Source organism: Fukomys damarensis, unplaced genomic scaffold (assembly GCF_012274545.1).
Source record: "Fukomys damarensis isolate Sample0158 unplaced genomic scaffold, DMR_v1.0_HiC HiC_scaffold_23, whole genome shotgun sequence".
NCBI classification, from domain to species: Eukaryota; Metazoa; Chordata; class Mammalia; order Rodentia; family Bathyergidae; genus Fukomys; species Fukomys damarensis.
Window position 1 is genome coordinate 7341237 of NW_022900935.1, and position 26531 is coordinate 7367767.

The following is a 26531-nucleotide window of genomic DNA, read 5'->3' on the forward strand; positions in this document are numbered from 1 at the left end:
CAGTGATTCTCCTGTCTGGACCTCCCAAACGCTGGGGTTATGGGTGTACAGCACCACTCCTGGCTGGATGTCTTTCTTGAATCTTTATTGCAGTGGTAGTTTTCATTCCCCCTTTTCCCTGGATTGTATAGGACTCTATTGTGTTTACTTACAATAATTTCATGGAGGCAGTAGCATGTAGTGATCACACATCTGACAGAGCCTTACAGACTTGGATTTAAATCTTAGTTCTACTAATTACTGTATAACTTTGGGGAAATTAGTAGTAAGCCCTCTGAGCACTAAACTTCAGAATTATGGGATAAATAATGCGCACTTGGATAACATTGTCAGTATTAAGTCAAATGCTAAGTGAGATAGGCCTCAAACAATTCTTTGGGTTTTTCTTTTCTTTGTCAGAAACGTTTATTAGATTTCTCTCACCTTTTCAACAACAAGTGCTGCCTCTAGGTTTGAGTCAGATATCAAACACTTCATGACACATGCAGCTCCCATCCTACTGTATTATGTTACAGCACTACAGTCAGACACCGATTTACACTTTAGCAGCAAATTCAACAGTAATACAAATGACTTGTTTATTAAAATGTAAACAATCAAGACCCTGTCTTTTTTTTGGGTGGGGGACGACAAACTCAGGGCCTTGCGCTTTCCAGGGAGGTGCGGTACCACTGAGTTTAATCCCCATGCTGAGACCCTGTCTTCAAGCAAAGGAGCAAAGTAAAGCAAAAAGGTAAAAAGGGACTTCATAGGAGCTGTTCTAGGTCCACGGGCTCCTTGCAGGAGCTGGTGATGGTTTGTGGGTAAGAGCAATTGTTACAGGGGATATGTCTTCATAGGAGCTCCTCACATAGAATGCGTTCATCCATCAGAACCCTAGAACTGGTTCTCTTCACAGGCCAGTGTGCGCATAGGCCTTCCAGTGTCTCTTCAGCACTTCTTGTGTCAGGCAAAACAAGGGAGACATGATACCATTCTCCCTCATTACGTCCCATCTCCCCTTTTCTTGGCATCTGTTTAGGCATTCACAGCTGTCATGATGCAGTTTTGACCAGTTTACAAAGCAAAATCCAAGACTCGCAGCACATGGAAAGCATTGCCCTAGAGGGGAATGAAAGAAGAGTGCTTCTTTATCTATGGAATTGTTATTACTCAGTTTTTCTTTTCGTTGTTGTTGTTTTTTGGTATGGGAATCAAACTTGGTCTTGTGCTTGCCAGGCAGGTGCTGTGCTGCTGAGCTACATTTCTGACCCTATTACTCAGTTTTTCATGGACAAACACACACAAGTATTTCTTGTGTGCTTTAGAAAAACTAAAAACTTAAAGTATTGACAAACATCCAATATCTATTGTTGGTGCAGTGGTGTACAGTACAGGAGCAAAGGCTCAGGGGGGAATTTCCTATCTATCCATGGTCCCTTATAGACTGCTGGGCTGCAGTCCTAGGTGAAATTATCTGTGGACTCTGATGCTGTGTCAGGTGATCAGATCTGGTGAAACTCTTGGGGGCAGGCATCACACTTGCAGGGCTGCTCTTCGGTGTGCCTTCTCATGTGTTGCTTGCACTCATCTGAGCAACTGAATCTCTACTTGCATCCCTGCACGTTGCATGCATAGGGCTTCTGGACACTGTGTGCTTGCTGGTGGACCCAGAGGCAAGAAGACCTTGAGTAAGATTTCCCACAGTCCTAGTGTGGGTACTCATAGGGTTTCAAACTCTCTGGCTTCTTCAGAAACGGAGAGCTCTTAGTCTGTAAGTTCCAATGCTTTTCTGGGAGTTGTTCCCAGATCAAAAGGGAAACTGAAGGCTGGGCATCCCGGATGTGGCCCTGCTAGTAGCTGATAGCCCTCACTAAGGATCTGGTCAGTGCTTCTGATCATCATCTGGCCCGCTGAGGCGTTGATCATTACAGGTGTTTGTCCTCTGGTTCAGATAGAGCCTCTGTCTCTGGTCACCACAGGGGTTGCCATCAGACTTCCAGTAAAAGATCTGATGAATCCTGGGGATTGTCTTCTAGCTCCCAGAGAGAGCCTGGTTGTCATTTTCAGTCTTCATCTGACTGCCACACAATACTGTCATCTGGATGCTTGTATCAGTCAGTATTTATTAGAGAAACAGATATAACACGTGTTAAGATACAAAATTGGCTTACAGTGGCCACCCAGAGAGTCCGATGAGGTAAAGTGCAGAGTGTGTTTCTTCATGCTGGAGGCAGAAGGATTTTAGCCCAAGGTCTGGAGCTTACTGCAGTGTCAGGAGGCCAGTGGGTTTGTGATGGAGGGTTGAAAGAGCCAAGCCAGAAGCCGAAGAGTCTGCTCTAGAAGGTAGGACATAACATCCAAGGTGAAGACTCCTCCAAGGAACAGAAGGGGCAGCTTCTTCCTCCTTTCTCCTTTATAACATCCACAGAAGGAGCTGCCCTAGGATGTGGCAAAGAGGCTCTAGGGTGGATCTTCTACACCCTAGGGAGTGGAATTGCTGAGCCCATTTAGCTTCTCTTAACCAAATATCTCAGTTTGAAAAACTCAGTCAACCATCCCAGTGTTATTGAGAGTTTGCTCACCACTTGTGTGCTGTACCTGGATACCTTCATATACCACTTTGCCCAGTAGAATTCTTGATATATAGTAGATGCAGTAAGTATTGAGGTGGATCTTATCTCTCAAAGTAGATTTGTAGTCTTCTGAGGCTGGGAATCATTTATAGTGTTGGTGCCTTTATACATTATTGGTAAACAGATTTTAATTCATCTCTATCCCATTTTCTTTGATGTACATGGAAATCTGCCAGATCTAGATGGGCAAGAATTTAGGAAAGTGGTAGCTAACGAAGAGACATCTGAGTGCCCCCAGGCTCTCTGCTGAATAGCAGTCTTTCAAATTCACTTGAGATCACTTCTTAGTCTTTGAAAATACTATTTAATGTGTCCTTTTAGATGTAACGGTGACATGTACTGAGCTCTCAGTGTGTATATGCTAATATGTATCTTGCCTAGAAGGGGCCCAGAGTACATAGAGAAATGAGACTCACAGAGATACCCAACAATAGGCTTTATAACCTCTGTGCCACTATTAAGTGACACACAGGCTGAAAGAGTCAGGGAGGAGTGGGCTTTCATTGAGATCTTTTTTTTTGCCAGGGCGGGGGGCATTGAACTTGGAGCAAGGCAGGCGGGGGAACCACTGAGCTAAATCCCCAGCCCTCATCGAGATCTTGAAAGGAGGCCTCTACTTGGATAATCTAAGAAGAGGAAGAAAGATATTCCAGGTGGACAAAAGGGGTATAGAAAGGCAGGGATGTGAAAATAATGTTTGGAAACAATGCAATCACAATGGTTGTAGTTGAGTCATTCAAGAAGGAGTATAAATATATAGTTGGAAGGACCTGGGGCTGGTGGTGCATACCTACAATCCCAGTGCTTGGGGAAGATGAGATAGGATCACCACTTCTAGCCTAGCTTAGGTAACTTAGCAAGACCCTGTCTCAAAATAAAAAAGGGCTGGGATGTAGCTGAATATGAAGACTCAGGGTTTGAGAAGTGTAGGTCTTATCTCTGGCTCTTCCAATCAACTAAAACATGGTAAATAAAGACAGGAGTTGAGTGTCATAGGGCTGTAGAGGGCTTTGTTGAATGTGAAAACTAAAGAGCTAAACTTGATCCTTTCATCCTTTGATAGTCACTAAAGGATTCTGACTAGAGGGCTGATATGGACAAAGTAGTGAGTTAGAAAAATTTGTTGAAACAGGCTGTCTACTCTGCTTGCTATAGCTTCAACTGTGGAATCTGTGTCTTCAATTCTGATCACTTTTCTGAACTCTGGACCTAAGATTTCAACTTTCAGCAGGAAGCTATTGCTAACACTCTGTTCTTTGTCTTTTGCTTGACCCAATTTACCCACGTGAAATTTGTGGCTCTTATTTTTATTATCTAGAGATAAAACTCTCCTTCTAATTTCTCTGCCTAGGAACAGTTGTTCTTGAACTCTCCCTTTCTTTACGCTGCCACATCTAAGCAATACTTAAGGGTCATTGGTTCTGGTTCTACATTGTCTTGTGAATCTCTTTGTCTTCTTTACTTTCCTGCTGCCTCTGTTTTAGTTTAAGATTTTTTATTTTTTTCTTGTCTGTCAGATTTCTAAGTGGTTTTTCACCTTTTAGCATCACTGTGGTGAAGTCTGGCCTTCAGCCCAAAACAAGGCCAGTCTTCCCAAAACATGCTGGTTTAGAAAACTTCAGTAACATCTCTCTATTTAAATGAGCACGTACTTGTCCTCATTGGGGTCCTCCATGTTTTGACCTCATCTAACAGCTTTCATAGCATGCTTTCTCATTATGTTACTAAATGCATGCTCTATCTAGCCATAGCATTCTCTAAACACACGATGTGTACTTAGATGTATCTAAATCATAGCTGATTTTTTTGCTTGTTTAGAATACCTTACTTAGCCCCTTTTTGGCCTGCCAGAATCCTACTTGTCATTCAAGAATTAGTTCAGACACCACACCTTCCATGAACTCTTCTATCTCTCTGACAAAATTGCTTTGTGTTTATGCTTTAGTATCATTTATGCAGTGTGTATCTGATAGCTTATTTGCTCAGTGTTATTATTATTTACATGATATCTCTTACTACTAATTGTAAACGTCATAAGGTCACAGAACAGACCTATTTCTACAGCGTCTTCCCCTTCTCTGTTAGCTTGGGTATATCCTTTTAGATTTCCAGATGACTGATGCTTCTGGGCTTCCTAAGAACTTGTGATTTTCTGGTTACCCTCCGGGAAACAAGCAGGTTTTCTCCTCATTTGTTCTTTTTTGGTACTCGAAATCGAACTCAAGTCCTTGTGCTTGTGAGAAATGTGGGGGAAGCACTGAGCTAAATCTGCGGCCCTCTTCTCATTTGTTTTTGAACGATTCATGATGCATTGAGACCTTGTGGATAGGTTGGTTACTGGATCAGAAAATAGATCTTTGCATCTCAAATGCAGCTTTCATTCTATATCACTCCTATGCTCAAACTGTAGGACAGATTAGTAAATAGTGATATTTACAGTAATCACCTAAACCAGTTTATATAGGGGTGGGAAAAGCTTTTAGAGAAGGTGACAATTGAATTAAATGCTAAGAATGAGGAAAGGGAGGTACATTACATGCAGAGGGAATAGTAGGTGCAAAGGCATGACGTACAAGAAAACCTGCCCATTTGGGGGATACTTTTTTTTTTTTTTTTTAAATAAGGCTGGAAGTTAAAAGTTTTCATGGAAGGTTGGAGAGAAATAAGTGGCAGGAAGAACTCAAGCGAAAAAAGTTTGAATGTTATCCTGAATGGAGACATTTGGGGTTTGGCACTGGATAGCATTGGGTTCAGATGTGAGTCCATTCCTGACTTTGTGATTTTGGACAAGTTGTTTATCCTCTCTGGATTTTATCTGTCTGTCAAAGTAATGCTTAAAGGTTGCTGAACATGAGAATATATGTAAGGTGTTTGGCACATAAGTATGTGTTCAGTAGATTTTTATTACTAATATGTAGGGAGAATAAAGACTCACTGGAGGATTTTAAGGTGGACAGTAACAAAATCAGCCTTGGCAGCATTGAGAAGGATGGATTATAGCCGGGAAATCTGTGAGAAACAAGAAGAATTCTGTTTTAATCCAGTGAGTTTGAGATGAGCATGAAATTTTTAGGAGGCAATTTGATATGTGAGACTGGTGTTTGAGATAAAGACCTGAGCTGAAGATGTGAATCTGGGAATTATCTGTGTATAGATTATAGTTGGAACCGTGGGAGTAGATTAAATCATTCTAGGAGAAGGTAGAGAATAGGCATTCTTGTAATTTTTAAAAAGCAATGATCTCCTGCCCTATAACACCAAAAGCTTTGCATATAATTTTTGAGTTTTTATGATCCCCACCCCAAGCCTATTAGTGGAGATACATGGGTATCTTAAGCTATAACATAGAATAAAAAGTAAATCAGAACCAGAGATGAATAAACATTTAAGGAGTGAGCAAAAGAGAGAGAAAAACAAAGGCTGAAGAACACTAGATTCAAGGAGAGTGTGGCTGGGTGGTGGTGGTGCATAATCCCAGCACTCTGAGAGGGTGAGGCCTGGGTGGAGGGACGGGATAGTGTCACAGGTTCAAGCCCAGTTTGGGCAATTTAGTAAGACCCTGTCTCAAAATTAAAAATAAAAAAAGACTGGGGATGTGGCTCAGTACAGAAGTCCTTGGTTCAATCTCCAGTACCACAAAAGAGAAGAAGAGTTTGCTTAAAACGTGAAGGAATCATTAGCATTGTCTTCTGCCCCAGAGAATTCAAACGAGATAGGATGCAAGACCACCTACTTGGTTGGCAGTCAGTGACTGTAGGGAGAGCAGGGACAGTGAATCTGTGGGTTTGGAAGCCATGGCCAGATGGGTGAGTAGGAGGTGAAGAAGTAGAGTCTGAGTCTTGTCACCATACTTGTTCTGGAAGCCCAGGGAAGAGAGCTGGTGGAGAGAGGGAGTTGAAGGTATGCAGGCAGGTGATTCTTGTTGGGTTACCTTCCCAAGAAGTGGGAAGAGGTAGGATCCAGATGTGAGATGGAAAGATAGACTTAGGTTATGAGGAGGGACGTCTCTTCCAGTGAAACTGAAACAAAGAAAATTAGAGTACGTATTGGTAGCTTGGTGCCCAGAGACCTGCAGTGTAGTGGTAGTCTTTATGAAATTGAAAACAAGTACTAAATCCTTCCAATTAGAGCTTTATAATTTAGAAATCTAATAATAATAACACCAAATAAAGAGTAAATGCCTTTATTAGACCTGACATTATAATGAATTTTTCCCCTTTCTTTGACTGTTTTCCTGTCTCATAAGGGTATTTTCTGAGAATTTTACCTTCACTGTTAGCTGGAAATGAGTGAGCTAGTTTAGGCCTAGAATTGAAGTAGGGTTTTATGTATAGGAAGCCAAACCTAAAATTTGCCAAATAGTTTGAGCAATTTGAAGCATGCTGAAGTTGTATGTAATAGTGAAGGTTTTTCTTGGTTTCCCCATTGAAATTCCATGCTAAAATATTGTTGTTAAACTCTAGGTAGGCACTGCAATAGCCTCTTATGCTGATGTTTAAGTTAGGAAATAAGCTTTCATTCACTTGGTAGGCCTGTCAACATAGGATCTTAAAAAAAGATCCTCTACTCCTAGAGGCAAAGGAGTTCTGTGATACCCCCCACCTCTCCACCGTGAAACTCTTTTTTGGGGAACGTACAGCTCACTGTGAGCAGGCTAGCTGGTTTTGGAAGGGCATGTAGTCATGTTGCTTTTAATAATTCTATTCAGAAAACATACTTTGATCCTCTCCCTCCTGAATCGAGAGGCACCGTAGAATTTGGAGGACAAAGAGATTATTGGGAACTGGAGTTGTCAAGAAAGATAGAATAATTTTTTTTTTTCAGACACAGCTTTGATCATGTCGGTCTCCTATTTAAAATCTTTCAGTGCCTCTTCCTACCTATAAGATACAATTTGAAAGGTCGTGATTTGGCACATGATATTTTACCAAGTTTTAAGTCTCCATATCTATTAAACATCCTATCTTTCAACTATCATTGACTCTGCATTTTTCTGAACATAAGCTGTTGTCTCCTTGAATTTGTATGAGATAATAACTTCATGTCACAACTTTGTCCGTTTCCCTTCTCTTTCTGGTTAACTTCTAGTCATCTTTTAAGGTTAGTTGTGCTTCTGGGAAACCTTCACTACCTTCCATGTCTCCCTTCCCTACTTAGGTAGGCTAAACCATTTTTTTATTGATTGAACACTCTCTGCTTACCTGTTACAGCACATATCAAACTGCATTGAAGTTCTTTGTTATGCTATCACTTCTTTTGAAGGTACGGATTGTGACATAATTTTTTTTTTTTTTTTTTTTTCAAACAGAGTCTCTCATCATGTAATTCAGGCTGACCTCCAAGTCATGGTGGTCCTCCTGTCTCAGTCTTCCAAGTGCTGAGATTATAATCATGCACCACCATGCCCAGCTACATTAATATTTCTTTTACTAGAGTCTAAAGCATCTATCTACTTGGTCCTTAATATTTTTCCAAAGAATAAATGAGTGAACGAACAAACTAGATTATAAATAATAAATAGCATTTGGAAAGGTGAGAATGAAGAGAAATAGAATAGCATACAGAGAAAATAAATGGTATGAGTGTCAGTGATTTAGCTGGGACTAGTTGTAACTGATTCTGATTTAGTTTCTGGGTGACATGGGCCTGAAAAAGATGATGTAGGTACTGGATAACTGAGTTGGTAGCTAAAAAGATCAAAATATGTTGGCATGATAGTAATCAAACCTAATAAGAATCTTGGCTTCAAATATTTATAAACCTTAAGTAAAAAATAGATTTGACTTAAACATTTTTTAACGGTCCCACATAAAAGCCAATAGGCAGAATTTATAAGGAAGCAGATTATGGCACTTATTAGAACTATTAAATTGGTGTGCTGTCTTATGAGGTAGTGGGTTTTCCATTATCTCAAGAATACTGTCTTTATGTAAGATGTTGGACTGTTAACCCCAACTTTGTGGTTGAAAGGATTTATAGTACAGTGGTACCTCAGTCCGTGAACTTGGTTATTTTCATGATTCTGCTCACAAACTGAACTGGATGAGAACCAAATCAAATTTTCCCATAAAATCAACATTGAACCTAACCATTGAATTTGTTTTGATTCTTGTTCAGCTCAGCTTGTGACCAGAATCATGGAAAGAATCACAACTGTGCACCTGTATATATCACTGTACCACTGTATATATCAATAAGGGAATTAGATTGGCTAACTTGGAAGGTCTGTCTCTTAGTTCTGTGGTCCATAGTAGGATGCAAATTTCTCCTTACAAAGCAGAAAAAGATTTAAAGCCAAAAAAGATGTGAAGACAAAACCAGAGAAAAAGAGGAGAGTGTACTTAGTGAATGGGTATAACCTCAGGAAAGTAGGTAAACCAGTGCATTTATTTGGGATAAAGAGAGCATTGGCACACCGGGCGTGGTGATACACGCCTGTAATCCCAGCACTCTGGAGGCTGAGGCAGGAGGATCGCTGTGAGTTTGAGACCAGTTTGGGCTACATAGTGAGTTCCAGGTCAGTCTCAACTACATAGTGAGACCCTGCATCAAAAACAAACAAAACAGAAAGAGAGAGCATTGGCACTGTTTGGAATGGTGTTGGTGATTTTTACTAGATCTGTAAGAGGAGAATCACTGGGCAGAGGGAGAGAGAACCTAGCTGAAGTTTGGATGAATGAATCAAGATTTATATACTTCTGCCTCTTTCTTTTGAAATGTTCTCTTGACTTGGAAAAGAAATTAAAGAGTCAAGCAATGGTGATAATTCAGGTTTAGAGATTGTTATGGTGAACACAGCAATAGAAGATTGGGGAGATGAGGGACCCTGGGGTTATGGAGGGCCACTTGGAATTGTTTACTTGTGTAGTCTCATGTAGACTGAGATAATCTTAGATGCTGTTAATGAATAGAGTAGAATAAAAATAGAGTAGTGATTGAAGATCAAGAATGGTTAGGGAGTGGGCCAGGAGTGGTGTAATCCCAGCATTGTGGGAGGCTGAGGCAGGAGAATCTCAAGTGTGAGCCTAGACTGGCCAGTATAACAAGTGGAAGACCATCACTGGATTTCAACCCCAGTATCATACACACACAAAGAATGATTGGGGATGATAGATTGCTAAAAGTGACTGCTATATAGGTGGGTGTGTTTGGAGAAGGAATGAGGTTCAGAGTGTGCCATTGTGGTGCCTAGATGTTACTTGTAGATGGAGTACATTGGATCTAGTCAGTCTTAGATGCATTGTCAGCCTGTATGTTGCTATTCATTTGGAAATAATAAATGTGACCTAAATCGCCAGGGAAGGTTAAGATGTATTTGCCGTGTAGAAGGGAGTGGACAGCAGGGAATGGTGAGTGACCATGAGGCTGATTTAAACAAGATGATGCAGGGCCGTGGTAGGGAACGTTATGGCAAGGGTGCTGCAGAGGGTTGTTTGTATCATCGAAAGTTCTAAAAGGTTCACTATCACTGATAGAGGACAGTGTGGTTTCAAGTAAATAAAAAAGGAGCTGGGCTGATGGCTCAATACTCTGGAAGTAGCTCTGGAGTGAGAGAAAGTGAGTCCTCTACAAGACAGGGAGTCAGGAGAGGTCAGAGCCAGGTATTGACTGTTAGGTTTCTGTTAAAGTGGTGAAAACAACTGAGAAAATAGGGGCGTTTGCCTCTGTTTCCTCTTAGGAGAAGGAAGGGAGGGAACAGATGTGCAAGGAGTGTAAACTAGACAGCTTTGAGAGTTCTGCTGGCAAGAGAGGTGGCATGCAGGAGATACTGGGGCAGCGGAGCATTGCTTGGGCAGATTGGTGGATGGAGAGAAAGCTGCAACCCATGTGCCAAGGCCACTCCACTCTTTATGATTGTGTTCACAGCTTTAACCTTTAGAGCTTGTTGTGAAGCAATCAAGAATAACTCTGCTCCCTTCTCTGTTCATATTATGATGCTGAGAAGATATTGCTGTGATAGCATTTTTAAAGCACATGATTCTAATTTGTAAAATGACAACATGGTCAGGACTACAGAGAAAAGTTGGAAGGACTGAGCCTTCCTAACAAGAAGTCATTGTCCTGTGGTTTTGTGGTTAAAGACAACTTTTGTGGGTTTTTTGTTTTTGTTTTTGTTTTTGTTTTTGTTTTTTTTTTTTTGAGACAGGGTCTTGCTATGAATTTCAGGCTCACCTTGAACTCACTGTGTAGCTCAGGCTGGCCTCAACCTTGCAGTGATGCTCCTGCTTCTGCCTCTCTCAAGTGCTGGGATTACAAGCCTATACTACCACACCTGGTTTAAAAATCTGTGTTTTAAAGTGGTCCTGGAAAAATTGGAGTGTGGGCAAGCAGGGAATTGGGAATTTGTTTCTTGCACATACCTGAGTCCTTCTCTCTTTCCTTTGCAGATGAGCGGGACCGGGTTCAGAAGAAAACATTCACCAAGTGGGTCAACAAGCACTTGATGAAGGTCAGTCTCCTTCATGTATGTCGTGTATGTGGCCCTAGTTCCCCTTAGAGCTCCTGAGCTGAGTCTAACTTCTCTTCTCTTGGATAGTTTAGATTGCTTGTCTTGTGCCAGTTGTGAAGACGTGCATGCTCCTCCCTCCCTTCTCTTATAGTCATGACTGTGGAAACAACCATATTATGTGCTACTATATAATAGTAGGGCGCTTGGAATGATTTCTAGGATTCTAAGAACACGTTATTGCCAACTTTAAAAAATTGTTTTATAAACCCCTTTATTTTTATTTTTAAGCCTCATTACTAAGTAAGGATGGGACAAAGGGGGTTTTATTCTCCCTCTCTTTCTCTCTCTTTCTCTTTTTTATTGAAACAGTCTCACTATGTAGTTCAGACTGGCCTTGAACTCACTATGTAACCCAGGCTGGCCTGGAACTCATGGTAATCCTCTTGCTTCACCCTCCCAAGCGCTGGGATGCAGGCATGCGCCACCATGCCCTGCAGGGGATTTTATTCTCTAAAGCTCATAAATTGTAAATGTTCAGTTGAGGGTTTTTTACATGAAATTTACCACCATGTAGTACAAGATACAGACTGTGTCCAAAATGTCCAGGACTGGTAAAAGTCAAGCAGAAGCACATTAAAGATGCACCTGAGGATAACTGGTGGGCCTCCTGTAGCAGTCACATGTGAAAAACAGCGTTTGTGAGTTCTGATAATCTGTGCTGCTCTGGGAAAGGTTGCCAGCGATCTCTTAATTGCCATATCCAGTAGCCTAGTTTCATCTTCCTCTGATGAAGTTTCTCTGTAGCACTGGACACTGCTGTCTGTCCCTCAAAACCCTCTTTTACATTGACTTGTAGGACACTGCTTTTTCCCATCACCTCTTCCCCTTCTGAATGCCTTCTTTGCCTCTTTCACTGGCTCTTCTCTCTGACCTTCCATATGATGGTCCCAGGGCCCTAACACTGGCCATTTTCTTGCCTTGTTCTCTGTGTTCTTGAGCAGTCTCACTTATTTTAGTCACAGGGATTGTTTGTTTGCTAAGTACAAAGAAGCACAATTAGAAATGCATATGGGATAATCTCACACAATCTGATGTCTAGATACAGCTGGACTTTATGAAAAGGAAAGTTATTGGGCCACTACTCTCTCTTTCTCTTTTTGAGTCTTCATTTTCCTGTTCTACTTTTTGTGTGTCCCCACCTTCATTTTTCTGCATTCTCTCATTTATTATATACTAGATGTGGTAGCTGCGCCTTAAATGGGTACAACCCTGAAGCCTCATAGTTCTAAAGGTGCAAACAAAAAATATGATGGATTAGGGTTCACTTTCCTCCGTGGGCCGGTTGTCTGCCTATTGTTAAAGGAACTGTAGCCCAGGAGATGAGTATATAAATCAAGCATGGCTCTTCAGGGCACTTGTGTAGGAAGAACTGCGGGTTAGGGTGATTTTTCAAACTTCAAGTCCTGAATAGAGAGGGAGTCACAGCCTTTTCTCTCATTCTTCCCAAGCATTCTATACCGGGCACATTCATGTACCCAGGAACATGCTATATTTGACACATCCCAAATTGTAAAGACTTCTTTTTAAATTTGTTTTGTTTTGTTGTTTTGAGGCAGGTCTCACTGTATATCCCAGGCTGGCCTCAGAACTTGAAGTGTTCCTGCTGCCTCAGCCTCCTAAATGCTGCGGTCAAGGCATGCATCACCAGGCCCAGCAATGATAAATATGTCTGCTTATGTACCTAGTTGTGCGGTTAGGGACCTAGAATCGTAGTACTTGACTCAATACTGCCCCCAAGCTGTCCCTTCTTACCAAGTCTAATCAGTGAATTCTAGCTCAGAAAGAGTGCTTGTACCTGTCCTTCCCATGCCTGTGACCTCTGTATTTGTTCAGGGCTTGTCTCCCACCTTGACCACTGTAAGAGTTCCTAGCAAACCTATTCTGTAGTAGTAGTAACAGTTTATTGAGGAATTCCTAAAATGCAGCGTCTTATACTAAGTCCTTTACATGGGTCATCTCATTTAATTTTCTAGTAGCCTTATGCTATATGCTCTATTAATATGTCCCATTTTATCTGTGAGAAAAATGAGATTTAGAAGAGCGTATGTATGTTATTCAAGATCATGCTGATAGAAAGAGGCGGACTGAAATTTTAGGATCCAGGCAATCTGAAGTCTAACACATGCTCTTAACCTGTAGTACTAGCCCTGTAGTACTTACTACCTTTCTAAGCTCATAATGCCAAATTCTCATCATATTTTAAGCTCTTGCTGAACTATGTGACATGCTATTTTATGGCTCTATATCTTTACCCTGATGTCCTGATGCTTGGAATACCTTCCCAAAGTCTATTCTGCCTGTATAACACCAGCTTAACACCTTAATAAATATTTTCCTGTCACATGGGGGATCAGCTACCATTTTCTTTGGCTCCTTGCTATATTTCTTATGTATTTCTGTGGTAGCATTTGTTTGTTTGTTTGTTTTTTGGAGAATGGGTCTCACTGTGTAGTTTAAACTGGCCTTGCAATCACTATGTACCCCAGGCTAGCCTTGAACACTCAAGAGATCCTTCTGCCTCAGCTTCCTAAGTGGTGAGATTAAAGGTGTGTGATACTATACTCATCTTGTGATAGCGTTTATGTACATTATCTTTATGGTAGATTATAGCTTGAAGGCAGATAATATACTATATTCTTATAATGTCAGGTCAAAGGGAAAGAGGCAGACAAAAAAACAAACAAAAATGGCTATTCTCTGCTTTAAATTCCTTTAGGGGCTACTGGTTGTCTCTGGTTGATGATACCTAACTCTGTCATAGTGCAGAGACATGCACAGCTTGGTTCCAGCCTGCCTGTTCATGTTCATTTCCAGGCAGACTCTTGTGTAGCCTGTGCTGTAGCCATACAAGACAGTACACTGCCCCCTAAACCCTGTGCACTTGCACACCTCTTTGTTTTTCTCCTGGAATGCACATCCCAGTGCCTGGCTACTGCCTATTTACCTGTCTTGGCCAAACTCCAGTATAAGCTTCCTGAGACTCTTCTGTCCCTCAGACTAAATCAACTGCAATTTCATTTCTGGTCAGTACTGCTTTGAAGAGATGCCTCTGTGTTCATGTGTCAGTTTCTTCTGTCAGGTGCTACACAGAGCCATGAGAAATAGCCATTATTTGTTACCTGGAGTAAATAATATTTGTAGTGCTTTATAGTTCATAAAGCACATTTTATCAGACTTGATCCTTACAGTAATTCCCATGGAGGGGAAGGTATTTTATATTGTTTTCACTGAGGAGAATGAGAGTAAGACCGGTAAAGTTATTTTCCCAAGATCATATATAGCTAGTGAGGAGTGGAGCTAAGGGTCAGAATTACTAGGTTTTTCTACTATACATGCCCCTCACTTACTCTCCTTTCATACCTGGCTCTAACCATAGAAAGAACTGAATTATCTGCCTCAAGCTTGTTCCTTGAACTTTGTCATTGAATTCAAAAGCTGTGGCTCCCTGCTGCTCATTTGTAGCTGCTGATGCCTATTGGACCTCATCTTCAGTCCTGTGTGATGACAGGAGGCCCAGCAGGGCTCTGGTTGGGGGATGGGAATGGGAGTAGAGGAACACATCATAGCATTGTTAAATATTGGAGGCCAGCCAGAGCTTTACTTAAACCCTTGGCTATTTTTCATTACTTCTCAGGCTGCCAACCTTATGGTTCCAGCAGCCTTTTTTCCCCCCAACAGGATTTTTTCATCTTGGAATATTTTAGAGAGAGAGAGAGAGATTGAGTGCTAATTAGAATCATTGCTCTAAGCTGGAATTCTTTGAACTTTGAGTTAAAGATTGGGGATCAAGATTTGATTTTTTGCAACTTAGGCATCTTTTGCTTGGCTTTTCAAGTACAACCAGCTTAGTTCTGTCTTTGTCAGGTCGATTAATGTAATAATCAAAACCAGTTAAGCCTCCCAGAGCTGGATGTAGTAGCCTCTAATCCTAGCACCTGGGAGGCTGAGGTGGGAGTATTTCCATGAGTTCAAGGCCAGCCTGTCTCCAAAAACAAAACCAAAAACTATTAAGGACACCCCCCCACAAGCACACCCCAGTTCTCGGCTTAGTTGACATAGGAACTCTTGGGTTTTCAGATATCTGTTTGGGAAACGGTTTATCCTAGAATAAGAAAACTAATTTGTCTTTATTAATTGAGTATATGGTTTATCTAGTCAATAGAGATTTGTTAAGAATGCACATTATGAAACATATAAACAACCTAATTTATAATGCAAGCTCACAGACCCAAGAGTTATGTTTATTATGTCAAAACCATGAAAAAGAAAAATCTAGAGATTTAAATTATGTAAGCCATATCCCAGATCCTGGCAACCAATCAAGTACATTTTCTCAAAGAGATCATTAAGAAAAGATGAGAGTGTATGTGTCTCAGGAGGAGAAATGCTCTTTTGGGTTAGTTCCTATTGACTTAAGAGGTTAGTAATGTAAAAGAAAGGCACATGTTTAATGCAGTAATTCTTTTCACTTTTATTCATGTATGCAATCTAAAAGGCACTAAACTTCCTGGAATGTTAGTGTGACTTCCAGATATACCAGGGAAAGTTTTCAAACTCCAAATGTTCACTGCTCTTTCTAACTTTCCTTTGTTTTTGAGGATCTAGTTCAACACAAGAAAACTAATTTGTCTTTTTACTGTGTGCTGCACAGTTCTGCTCTGGCCTTGAGAAACTTTGCTTCTCCCAAACGCTTCATGGACTTTCTCACTTCTTTAAGTCTTCGTGTCATTGGGAAATGTCAGAGGAGGCTGGCAACAAGGATTCAGTGCCTGGTTATAATGAGACTGAGGAAAAGTGTTGTCATCCTTTCCAAGTGTGACCTGGTGGTGGTGGGCTGTGGCTCCCTCTGCCTGGATGTGGTTACTGTTAGGGCTTGAGTTCACTCCAAACTCACCTCAGCTCCTACTGAAGGTTTTGGCCCTGCTTTGGGTGTCAGTTTGAGTCTTGATTCTCTACTCTCCGTGCTTAAGTGCTAGCCTATTAAGTATAGTTACCTTTGCTGGACTTTAGAACCACCCTCATCCTCAGAGAATCTCTGTTAATCAGGGTTGGCTAATACCTTTGATACAGGGGAAAGAATATAACTCCAACATCCTAGATGTCTGGGATGCTGAGTTCATGTTCCCCAAAATCAAAGAATGAATTCTAAAAAACAGTGGAGATTAAGAAAAGGAAAACTTGCTGGCCATTGTGGTGCACTCCTGTGATCCCAGCACTCGGGAGGCTGAGGCAGGACGATCGCTGTGAGTTCAAGACCAGCCTGGCTACACAGTGAGTACCAGGTCAGTCTCAACTGCATAGTAAGACCCTGTCTCAAAAAAAAAAGGAAAACTTTCTTGAGAGAGAGAGAGAGACCTCCTGAGAGACAGGAGGAGACTTGAAAGTGGATTGCCAGTGAGCCCACTTCTCAAAGTTTTATAGAGCAAAATCACAAGGTTGGTACAATGTGGGTCAAAACTATGAATAACCAATAAAATTACAAATATAGCTGCTTAGGTAATATTGATCCAGTGAGGAAGTAGCTCATGTAGCAATGTACATGGAAAGAACAAACACCTTTTGAGAAACAGATGGATCAGAAGGTCTTGGTCACCCGCTGGGGTGACTGATGTCTATCTAGACTTTATTGGACCAGGCTATACTGTTTATCTTATCCCCTGGGGAGGTATGCAAGCTTGGTCATTCCTTTATCTTGAGGCCTGGCCTCCAACAGATGCGCCTCCAGCCACAGTTGTAATGTGTTCTCATCCTCCTTACTGATTCCCTCAAGGGCCTACTCCTGTCTGTCTATAATATTTCTTTTTAACTTACTGTCTATAATACAACCATTAAGGTTCCTCAATTTAGGAAGTTCTTAAAATAGGCCATTGAATTTTTAGCTGCAGAGACTCACCCCACTGCTCATTGTATAAGGGTTACCAGCCTTCGCTCACTCCTTGCATTTGAGCACAGATCTTTCCAGAGTGAGAAGTCTAAGACAAATGCTTTTTAGCATTAGATTTTTCTTCAGAGGCACTTAGTCAATGAATCAATATAGAATTCCCCTTTTATAGTTTAGCAGTCTACCAATTCAGAGATCCACCTCATCACCAAGCTCATTTTCCCTTTATCTTTTTTTTTTTAGTATCAGGAATCAAACTCAGGGCCTCTTACTTGCCCAGGCAGGTCCTTTGCTGCTGCTATTCCTGGTCCTCCCTGTATCTTTGTTGTGTTGTGTTTTTGTGACACCTGGGATTGACTGATGGCCTTTGCACTGAGCAATATCCCTAGCCTGTTTTCAATTTTATTTTAAGACAAGGTCTTGCTAAATTTCCCAGATGGCGCTCAAACTTGTGATCTTCCTCCCTCATTCTCTCAGAGTGCTGGGATTATAGGAGTGTGCCATACTTTGTCTTTAAAACTTTCTCTTCTGACCTATTTTTTGCTCTTCAGTATGCAGTGGTACAAGGAATTTGAACTGCTTGTATTTCCTCTTAATACATAGTTTCAGAGGAAAGCTTTTCGGGACCAAGTTTTCTGTAGATATCAAAGAATACCACAACACAATCATTGCTTCTTTGTTATTGTTGTTGAGAGTGTTTCTCTTATCATTTAATAATTTGATAATATGCCATATTGACCGATCAAGCATTGTAGAAGTCTTTTAAAAGGAAGAAACACAAATGGGAATAAGGAGACAGAGATCTGGGGCCAGCTCTGATGGTTCTTGGTTAAATGATTTTACACAGGGTACTTCTCTGGACAACAATTTTCTCATCTGTAAACTGGATTAATTAGAGTTAAGTCATCTTTAAAGTCCATTTGGGATCAGATTCTGATTCTAAGCATGTAAGTGCAGTTTATTCCATTTGTTAAAGCCACTCAAGAATTAAAGAAAGCTGTTTATTTTTCAAAGCTTTAAGGCAGTCTTTAAAAAATGGGAAGAAACTGGGTATGGTGGGCCATGCCTATAAGAGAGGTCGATGCAGGAGGATGGCTGCAAGTTTGGGGCCAGCCTGGGCTACACACTGAGCTTAAGGCCAACCTGAATTACAGAGCAAGCTAGACCCTGTCTAAAAAAAAAAAGCAGGTTCCATGGTTTATTGGTGCATGAGGACCTTAGGTGATTAGTCTGGGTTGAGGTGATTGGCCTAGACTTGTTTTAAAACTTAGTCATTTGCTAATTTTTAAAATAGCTTTGTGAAGACTTAATTAGCACATTACAGCAAGTCACCTATTGAAAGAATACCACCAAGTGACATTTGGTTTATTTACAGAATTATGCAACCATCACTACCATCAATTTTTAGGATGTTTTCATTATCCCACAAGGAATTGCTGTACCCCTTAGGCATTAGCTCCAAACTCCTCGTGGGCTTCCCTCATCCCTAGGCAACTGCCATTCTTCTTTGTGTCCCTATAGATTTGCTTATTCTAGATGTTCCACATAAATGGAGTCAAACAATATGTGATCTATTGTGACTGAATTCTTAGCTTAATGTTTTCAAGTTTCATACACGTTGTAGCATATATTTTCATTTCTCTGTATTGCTAGGGGATATTCCTTGCTCTGGGTAGACCACATCTTTTATCATTGATCAATTGATGGGCTTTTGGGTTGTTTTTACTTCTTGGCTGTTATGAACAATGCTGATATGTATATTGATTTACAGTGTTTTGTCTGGACATGTTTTCAGTTCTCTTGAGTTACATACCTAGGAGTGGAATTACTGTGCCATATGGTAATGTTGGCTAGCCTTTTGAAGAACCAGCAGATTATGTCCCAGGTTACCTGCACCATTTCATATCCCCACCATCAGTGGCTGAAGATTTTATTTTATCTGCATCCTTGCTAATCCTTATTATTTGTCTTTTTAATTATAGGGATCCTAGAGGATATAATCATTTTGATTTTGATTTATGTTTTCCTTATGGCTGACGATGTTGAACATCTTTTCATTATTTATTAGGCATTTATATATCTTCTTTGAGACATTCATTAATCAATTTTAATTGTGATTTTTCTAAGGTTGTGCAGACAGGTGAGGCCCTGGGTAATTAAAATTGTTCACTTATTTCTTGACAGACAAGCATGATTGTTTGTTGGAAATAACACCTATACTGATGACTCTTGAGTTCTGTTGGCTCTACTAGGTGACTCTCTAAACTTGTGATGCTCCACTACTGTAACTTGTCTTGAGAGATTTGTGGGAAACCTCAGAAGTAAATGGATGTGTTGAAGGAAAGACTTTAGAGTGAGGCGGACCTGGATTAGATCAGCCTGGCTTCTGCTAGTTTCATGATTTGGGGATATTAATTGAGCCTTCCATATTTCATTTCTGCATCTCTGCATCTATTTTTGATAGAGAAGCACCCAGTAAACATTAACTAGTTCTTCACCCTTCAGTAATCAGAGCTGTGTTCAATGTGCTTTGGAAACAGACTATTGTAAGAATTCTCCAGGGAGTGGGGGAAAACTAACTGCATTCCCCTCCCCATTACCTGTCTATATCTTTAAGATAATTTTATTTTCATAGTTATATTGTAAGACCTAAAGTCTCACTTCCACTCCACGGAGCGTGAACAGCCGAAAGGCCTCCACGATGCTGGGCCCTAACACCCAGCGAGGCTCCGGGAACACGACGGAGAACCGAGAAACCCAGGAAGGAACACACCAGGCTAGATGGTAAAGAGACCTTTATTAGTCTGGCCAGACGGCACTCCCAGAGCCAGGTGGCTCAGAGAGGCAACTGCTCAGGGGCTGAGGTACTTTTTATAAGGTTTTACTAAACAAAGAGTCAGGGAATTCACACAACAAGACTGCAAACACATTGCTTATCTTATGCAGGAAATGTTCTAGGGTCACCTTTTGTCAAACCATTTGCCCCTGGGCGGGCTGTTAACCAAGGTAGCAATTAGCATATGAAGAAGCACAGTCTGGCCTATTAGCATGGAGTCACTTTAGCCTATTCAAGTCTTACAATATGGCAGTTATACTGAGAGGAATATCGAGAGACATAATACACTAGTACTTATCAAAATTTCATATAATGTATTTAATTTTTTCTGTCATAGTTATAAAGCAAAACTGGAATTTTATTTTTTTATTTTTTGAGACAGGGTCTCACTTTGTAGTTCAAGTGGACCTTGAACTCACTGTGTAGTCAGGCTGGCCTGGAACTCAATGGTGAGCCTCCTGCCTCTGCCTCCCAATCTGCTGGGATTGGAAGTGTGTACCACTATGCCAGTCCAGAATTTGAATTTTAAGGAGCTATTAATTGATGTACAATTAACTTTGCATTTAAAGGTACCACCTTTTTCTTTTCAGTACTCTGTGGTACTTAATAGCCTTACAATAATATGGTCTCACTAGATTCTCAAGCTCTTAAAGCCCACTCCCAAGTTTTCTAACTATGTTCAGATCTTATGTATCAAAAGCAAATCCCTCCTTTTTCCTAATTGTATACAGCTTTTTATTATTTATTTATTTAGTTTTTATTTTTAGTTTGGTTTTTTCTTTTTGGTTTTTGAAACGGGAAGCAGGATCTCACTATGTAGTCCAGGCTGACCTTAAACTCACAGTTGTTGTGCCTCAGTTTCCCAGCTATGTGGAACTCTTTAAAATGGAAAAAAAAATGAAAGTACTTATGGAAGAATAATAGCAAATATAATAAAAACTACAGTAGAAGAAGGCTGGGTGTGGTGTATCTCTCTCTCTCTCTCTTTCTCTCTCTCTCTCTCTCTCTCTCACACACACACACACACACACACACTTGTAGTCCAAGCTCCTTGGAAGAAAGGCTGAAACAGGAGGATTGCCTGAACCCAGGAGTTTGAGACCAGTGTGGGCAACATGTCAAAAAAACAAAACAAAAAAAGAAGAATCATGCATATCAAGTTAATGTACTAGTTCCCTTGAGATGAAAAGAAATAAGATCACATACATAACTTCAAGTATATGTGTAGTATTTATTGTAGTGATAACACCTAAAGTGAAGATGGTGAAGTGTGTGATTTTTTTTTTTTTTTTGGTACTGGGGATTAAACTTGGGTCTTTGTGCTTGCAAGGCAGGCGGATAAATCCCCTGCGTGAAGTGTGTGATTTTAAAAAGAAAAACAAACCTCATTTAACTTAGTAGCCCCCTCCCTTTTTTTTTTTTGTTTTTTGTTTTTTGTTTTTTGTTTTTTGAGACAGGCACTCACTATGTAGTTGAGACTGACCTGGAACTCACTATGTAGCTCAGGCTGGTCTCGAACTCACAGCGATCCTCCTGCCTCAGCCTCCCAAGTGCTGGGATTACAGGCGTGCACTACCACGCCCGGCAGTAGTCCCCTCTCTTCCTCTCCTGTTTTGTTTTGTTTTGTTTTGTTGAGATAGGGTCTCACTATGTAGTTGAGACTGACCTGGAACTCACTGTGTAGCCCAGGCTGGTCTAGAACTCACAGTGTCTCTTAAGTCTTAATATTAGCTACTTAATATCTTCTGACTTTTTAAAGCTGTCATTAATTCCATTGCACCACTTTTTTGAAGATTATATCCCCCCACCCCCAACACATACATATACTTTTACTGGTTTGTAGGAACATTCAGAAGTCTTTTCTTAGTTGTCCTCTTTGACCCCTTCCTGCTTTAGCATTCAGTACTACAAGTCATCCCTGCCTTGATTAAACTCTATTTTTTAAAAAAATTTAAAAAAATTTTTTCCCTCCCATCTCTTTCATTGCTCCTGTTCTTCCACCATGCCCCACCCCTGTTAATTGCTTTTCCATCTCCTGTTTTCTAATTTTGGATCTCCTCAAGACTCAGTCCTTAGCACTCTGTTCTTTTTTCTTGCCCCTAACCCAGAAAACCCAAGATTTCCCATGTCTTTAGCTAGCACCTCTATGCATATGACTTCTCAATTGAAGTTCTCAGCTGACCCAGAATGAATTTTGTTATTTTCAGCTGCTTCAAAAACTTTTCTTCCTTCCTTCCTTCCTTCCTTCCTTCCTTCCTTCCTTCCTTCCTTCCTTCCTTCCTTCCTTCCTTCCCTTTGGGTCCTGGGGATCAAACTGGGGACCTTGCACTTGTGAGGCAGACGGCGACACCATTGAGCTAAATCCCTAGCCCGAGAACATTTCTATTTGTAGCTATTTCACTGACATTTTATTTTATTTTTAAAATTTTATTGGTACATTTTAGATACACGTAATGATAACATTCATCATAAGGAATTTGTGCCTGTACATGATATATCTTGCTGCTTTTTTCCCATTCCCCTCCCTTCCCTTTAACCCCTTTCCTCCTTTAATTGCATATGCTCTATTTCTTTTTTTGTGGTATCAGGGATTGAACTCAGGACCTTGTGCTTTTGAGGCAGGTGGCAGATCCACTGAGCCAAATCCTCGGCCCTTCACTGCCATTTTAAAATGAACTTTTAACATCTACTCCCTGTCCAAAACTTACGACCTCATTTCTGTTGTGTACTCTGATTGTTCCAAACCATAAACTTGAAATCTTGGAGCTACTGGTATGTTGGAGGTAGTTTATAGGGACTCATCGGAGCCAAGTGTTAAATTTTCAACAATTTTATGAGCTGATTTCTAAGCCATTAAAAACTAAGTTATGTGAACTTGTATCTAAACAAATTATATTTAAAATAAAAGTAATACACTAAACGTACTGGGAGCTCTTCACTTCATAATTATTTTACTGCATGCTATTGTCTGTTCTCAAAGTTAATTATGTCTGTAGTGTCTCTATCAGGAAAATAATGGTGTGCTACCATACATTTTTGCCCAACATCATAGCTTGAAATTGGTTGTAGTGGAAGTATTTATACGGTGGAAATCAGCAAATGCTACAAGTTTGAGCTAAGTGTCTTGTTGTATTCGTTGTCTAGGCATAATAAAGTGATGGAAATATTAAGAAGGTATAGTATTGCAGATTAACTTTATAAGTGTCATGCCTAGGTCATCTACTACAGTATTCTTTCAATATTTGGAAGTTTTTATCTAATTCATAATGAAGGCTTTTCTCCAGATGGACATTCTACCTGTCACCTTATTTCTCCACACACTTTGCATATTTCTACTTCTGTGCCTAGTCTCATTTTTTAAAAAAATCTTTTTTCTTGGGGCCGGGAATTTAGCTCAGTGGTTCGGTGGCCTCTCTTGCAAGTGCAAGGACCTGAGTTCAATCCCCGGACCAAAAAAAAAATCAAATAAAAAATCTTTTTTCTTTCTACAGAAATATTTGCTGATCCTTTAAGTCTCATCTCTTACTAGCCTTTGTCTTTTCCAATTTCCATTCTACTTGAAGCTGCCTTGAATATTACAATTGGAAAGGACTTTAGTGTTCCATTAAAATATTTTAAAAAATCCAAATCCCAGCTTTTACTCGAAAAATTCTAGTAAATCTACACTTCTGAAAGTAATTGTTTCTGTTGTTGTCTAGAAAATTATTTGTGTAAAAAGTCAATCTTCTCATTTCTAATAATCTTCTGTTTGTCTTTCCAGTTTTTTTGAAATATAATTGAGAAGTAAAAGTTATGTTTTTATGGTGATGATTTGATATGCTAGTTAATAATCTAACATGTCATATAGTTACCTTTTTCTAATGGTGAGAACATTTAAGATCCACCCTATTAGCAATTTCCAAGTGTATGGTTAGTTATTATTAACTATAGAGTCACTTTGTTGCGCAGCAGATCTCCAGAACTTATTCCTAGCTGAAACTCTATACTCTTTGAGCGGCATCTTCTAATAACCTACCCAAACTAGCAGTCTTCTCTTTCTGTGTTGTAAGCATCACTCAACGAAGTTGTTGATAAAGTTAGAGGGGGAAAAAAAATTTAAAAAGTAGACCGCCAACTGCCACTTAATGAAAAGTGTTGATCTTGCCTAATTTATTATTATCTCTTGGGGGGGTGCAGGGATCGAACTCGGGATCTTGCACTTGCAAGAAAGGCAGTGGCACCACTGAGCTAAATGCCCAGCATTCTTGCCTAATTTAGTTATATGACCCTAACTTTTTAGATCCTCAACTTCCTGTGTTTCTTCTATGAAATGAGGACAATAATCTTCAGAAGGTACTTTTTTGGATTAAATAAAATGAGATTTGGCTGGTCAAAAAGCATACAAGTAAAAGACTCTAAAATCAGTCATTCTACTTGATGAATTTGAACAAATAAAATGAGATGCTGGCTGATCATAAAGCATAAGAGTGAAAGATTTTAAAATCAGCCTACTTGTTGACTTTGGGCAAATACTTCAAACTCTTTGTAACTTGTGTCCTTGGGTGTAAAATAGAATAATAATAATAATACTTTGCAATGATGCATACCTGTAATCCCAGGACTTCGTAGGCTGAGGCAGGAGGATCACTGCAAATTCCAGGCTAGCCTAGAGTACATTGTGAGTTTGAACTATGTAGCAGGACCTTATCTCAACAACCCCTGACCATAATACTACTCACTTCACAGATGTGAGGGATAGATGAAATAACACAGAAAGCATTTAGCAGAGTTGCTTGATATTAACCATACTTTTTTCCAAAGTGAGATTTGTTTTTTCATACTTTTAATTATAAAACTGAAATCAATTTTCCTGCAAGGAAAAACATTTCTCAAATTTACTTTAGAAGTGTTTGTTAAGAGAGCGGTTAAAGTGGAGGGACACCTTATGAAGCATTGAGTACCCAGCACTTAGCTTCTTTTCGGCATACTAGAAAGTTTTTGTAACTCTGGCTGTACTTTATCTGTCCGTTATTAGCCATTTGATCACGTTTTGGCTCATAGTAATTTCTGAGATATTTCAGGATAATTAAGATTCCCATCTCCTTGTCCAGTCTTTGCAGAATATTGCTCATTATTACTTACAGTGTCTTAATAGATCTGACTTTATTAAACACAAACACTTGTGGTGTTGCCCTCCCCCCAACCACATCCTCTCTAGATGGGGTTTTGCTACGCAGTTCAGAGTCACCCTGAACTCATTGTGTAGCCAAGTTGGCCTCAGATTTGCTTGCAGAAGTCCTCCTGCCTTAGCCTCCCAAGTGCTGGGATTACAGGCGTGTGCTACCACCAGGCCCAGCTTGGTGTTACCATTTCATATATATTTTACTTCATCCTGAAGATTCACAAATTGTATTATTTATTGCTTCTGCTTTCAAATTCTTTAATTTATATTTACCTAGAATCAGAAATTCTTGTATAGATCATAAAGTGATTCCAAATCAAATAAAAACTTGCCTACTTTACTCTCCTTCCCAGGTCCGCAAGCACATCAATGATCTTTATGAAGACCTGCGAGATGGCCACAACCTGATCTCTCTGCTAGAAGTCCTCTCAGGCATCAAATTGGTGAGCGTCTCTCTTGTCCTAATGAGTGGCCTGTAAATGTGGCCCTGTGAGTGCCAGATGAGTTCATCTTGTTGAGTGTTGGGCAGTGACCTTAATACTTTCTCAGCTAGTTGGGAGGAAGACATAGATGATATTATTGGTAGACTTTCTTCTGAGACTTATAGTTTACAAATGACATCCTTTTTGGTGTATTGTAAATTACCATGCCTTGATAAAACCAGAAATCAATTATGTATCTTTTATATCTGCATATTTCTTCTTGTTTATGTATTTATAGATACTGGAACCTTAGATTCACATTTTAGGAACCTTAGATTCACATTTATTTGCAGTCTGTATGGACTCTTTCCGTTTCCCCATCTGTTGTGATTTTTAAGAAATTTTTTCTGTATTAAGCTAAGGTCCTGAGGTATACATTTAAAACCCCAGGTGTGTTTGGAGTTATTTTTTCCACTTGTCTCACTTTCTCCCTTCTGTGATTCACTGAGTTGCACAGAGTGGAGAGGTGCCGAGGTTCATCCCTGAGCCAAAGCCTTGGAGAGCAGTACCTGTGGGCTCCTTGGATAATGAAATATGCCTGCCTCCTCCTAAAATGCATTAAAGGTTATTTTGGGGAAACATCTTCATATTTGAAGGCAAGTCCTGGCTTAGCTGTTGGCTTGTCAGGTCATAGCTCTTAGCCTTTGTTTGAGGGATCAGAATAATCCAGCCTTTGCCCTTTGTTTCATATATTTGAGCCTGATGGAAGCAAGTGTCCCTTTTTGGTTTTCTATGATCTTTCACTAGTGCCATCGACAGTGTAATTTTCACTTGGAAAAGTGCAGTGTTGAATATTGGAAACATCTGTGGGGAAACAGAACTAAAGAGGCACACAGCTTCAGTAGTCTGTGAATTCCAGCCCACTCACTGCCTTTGGTGAATTCTTAGTCATTGTTTGTTGTGTTTAAAAAAAAGAATTTGGCACATAAGATATCACTGCTTAAGTGATGTTTGCTCCTTCTAGGATTGGGACTTGGCTTCCTCTGGTCCTTTTGTTTTGCTGCTGCTGCTTCCTCTTCCTCTTCTTCATTCTCTCTTCCCCCCATC

At 40.1% G+C, this 26531-nt stretch overlaps 1 protein-coding gene across 10 annotated transcripts in view; it reads left to right on the top strand.

The window, feature by feature from the left end:
* The window catches only part of LOC104863465 (microtubule-actin cross-linking factor 1), a 340469-nt gene that overhangs the window by 109909 nt on the left and 204029 nt on the right, over positions 1 to 26531 (top strand). For all 10 annotated transcript variants that reach the window (XM_033767735.1, XM_033767743.1, XM_010625879.3 and 7 more), the window contains 2 exons: positions 11003 to 11064; positions 25356 to 25445. In XM_033767735.1, coding sequence (XP_033623626.1) covers positions 11003 to 11064; positions 25356 to 25445 — 152 coding nt within the window. The remainder of the gene's footprint in view (positions 1 to 11002; positions 11065 to 25355; positions 25446 to 26531) is intronic.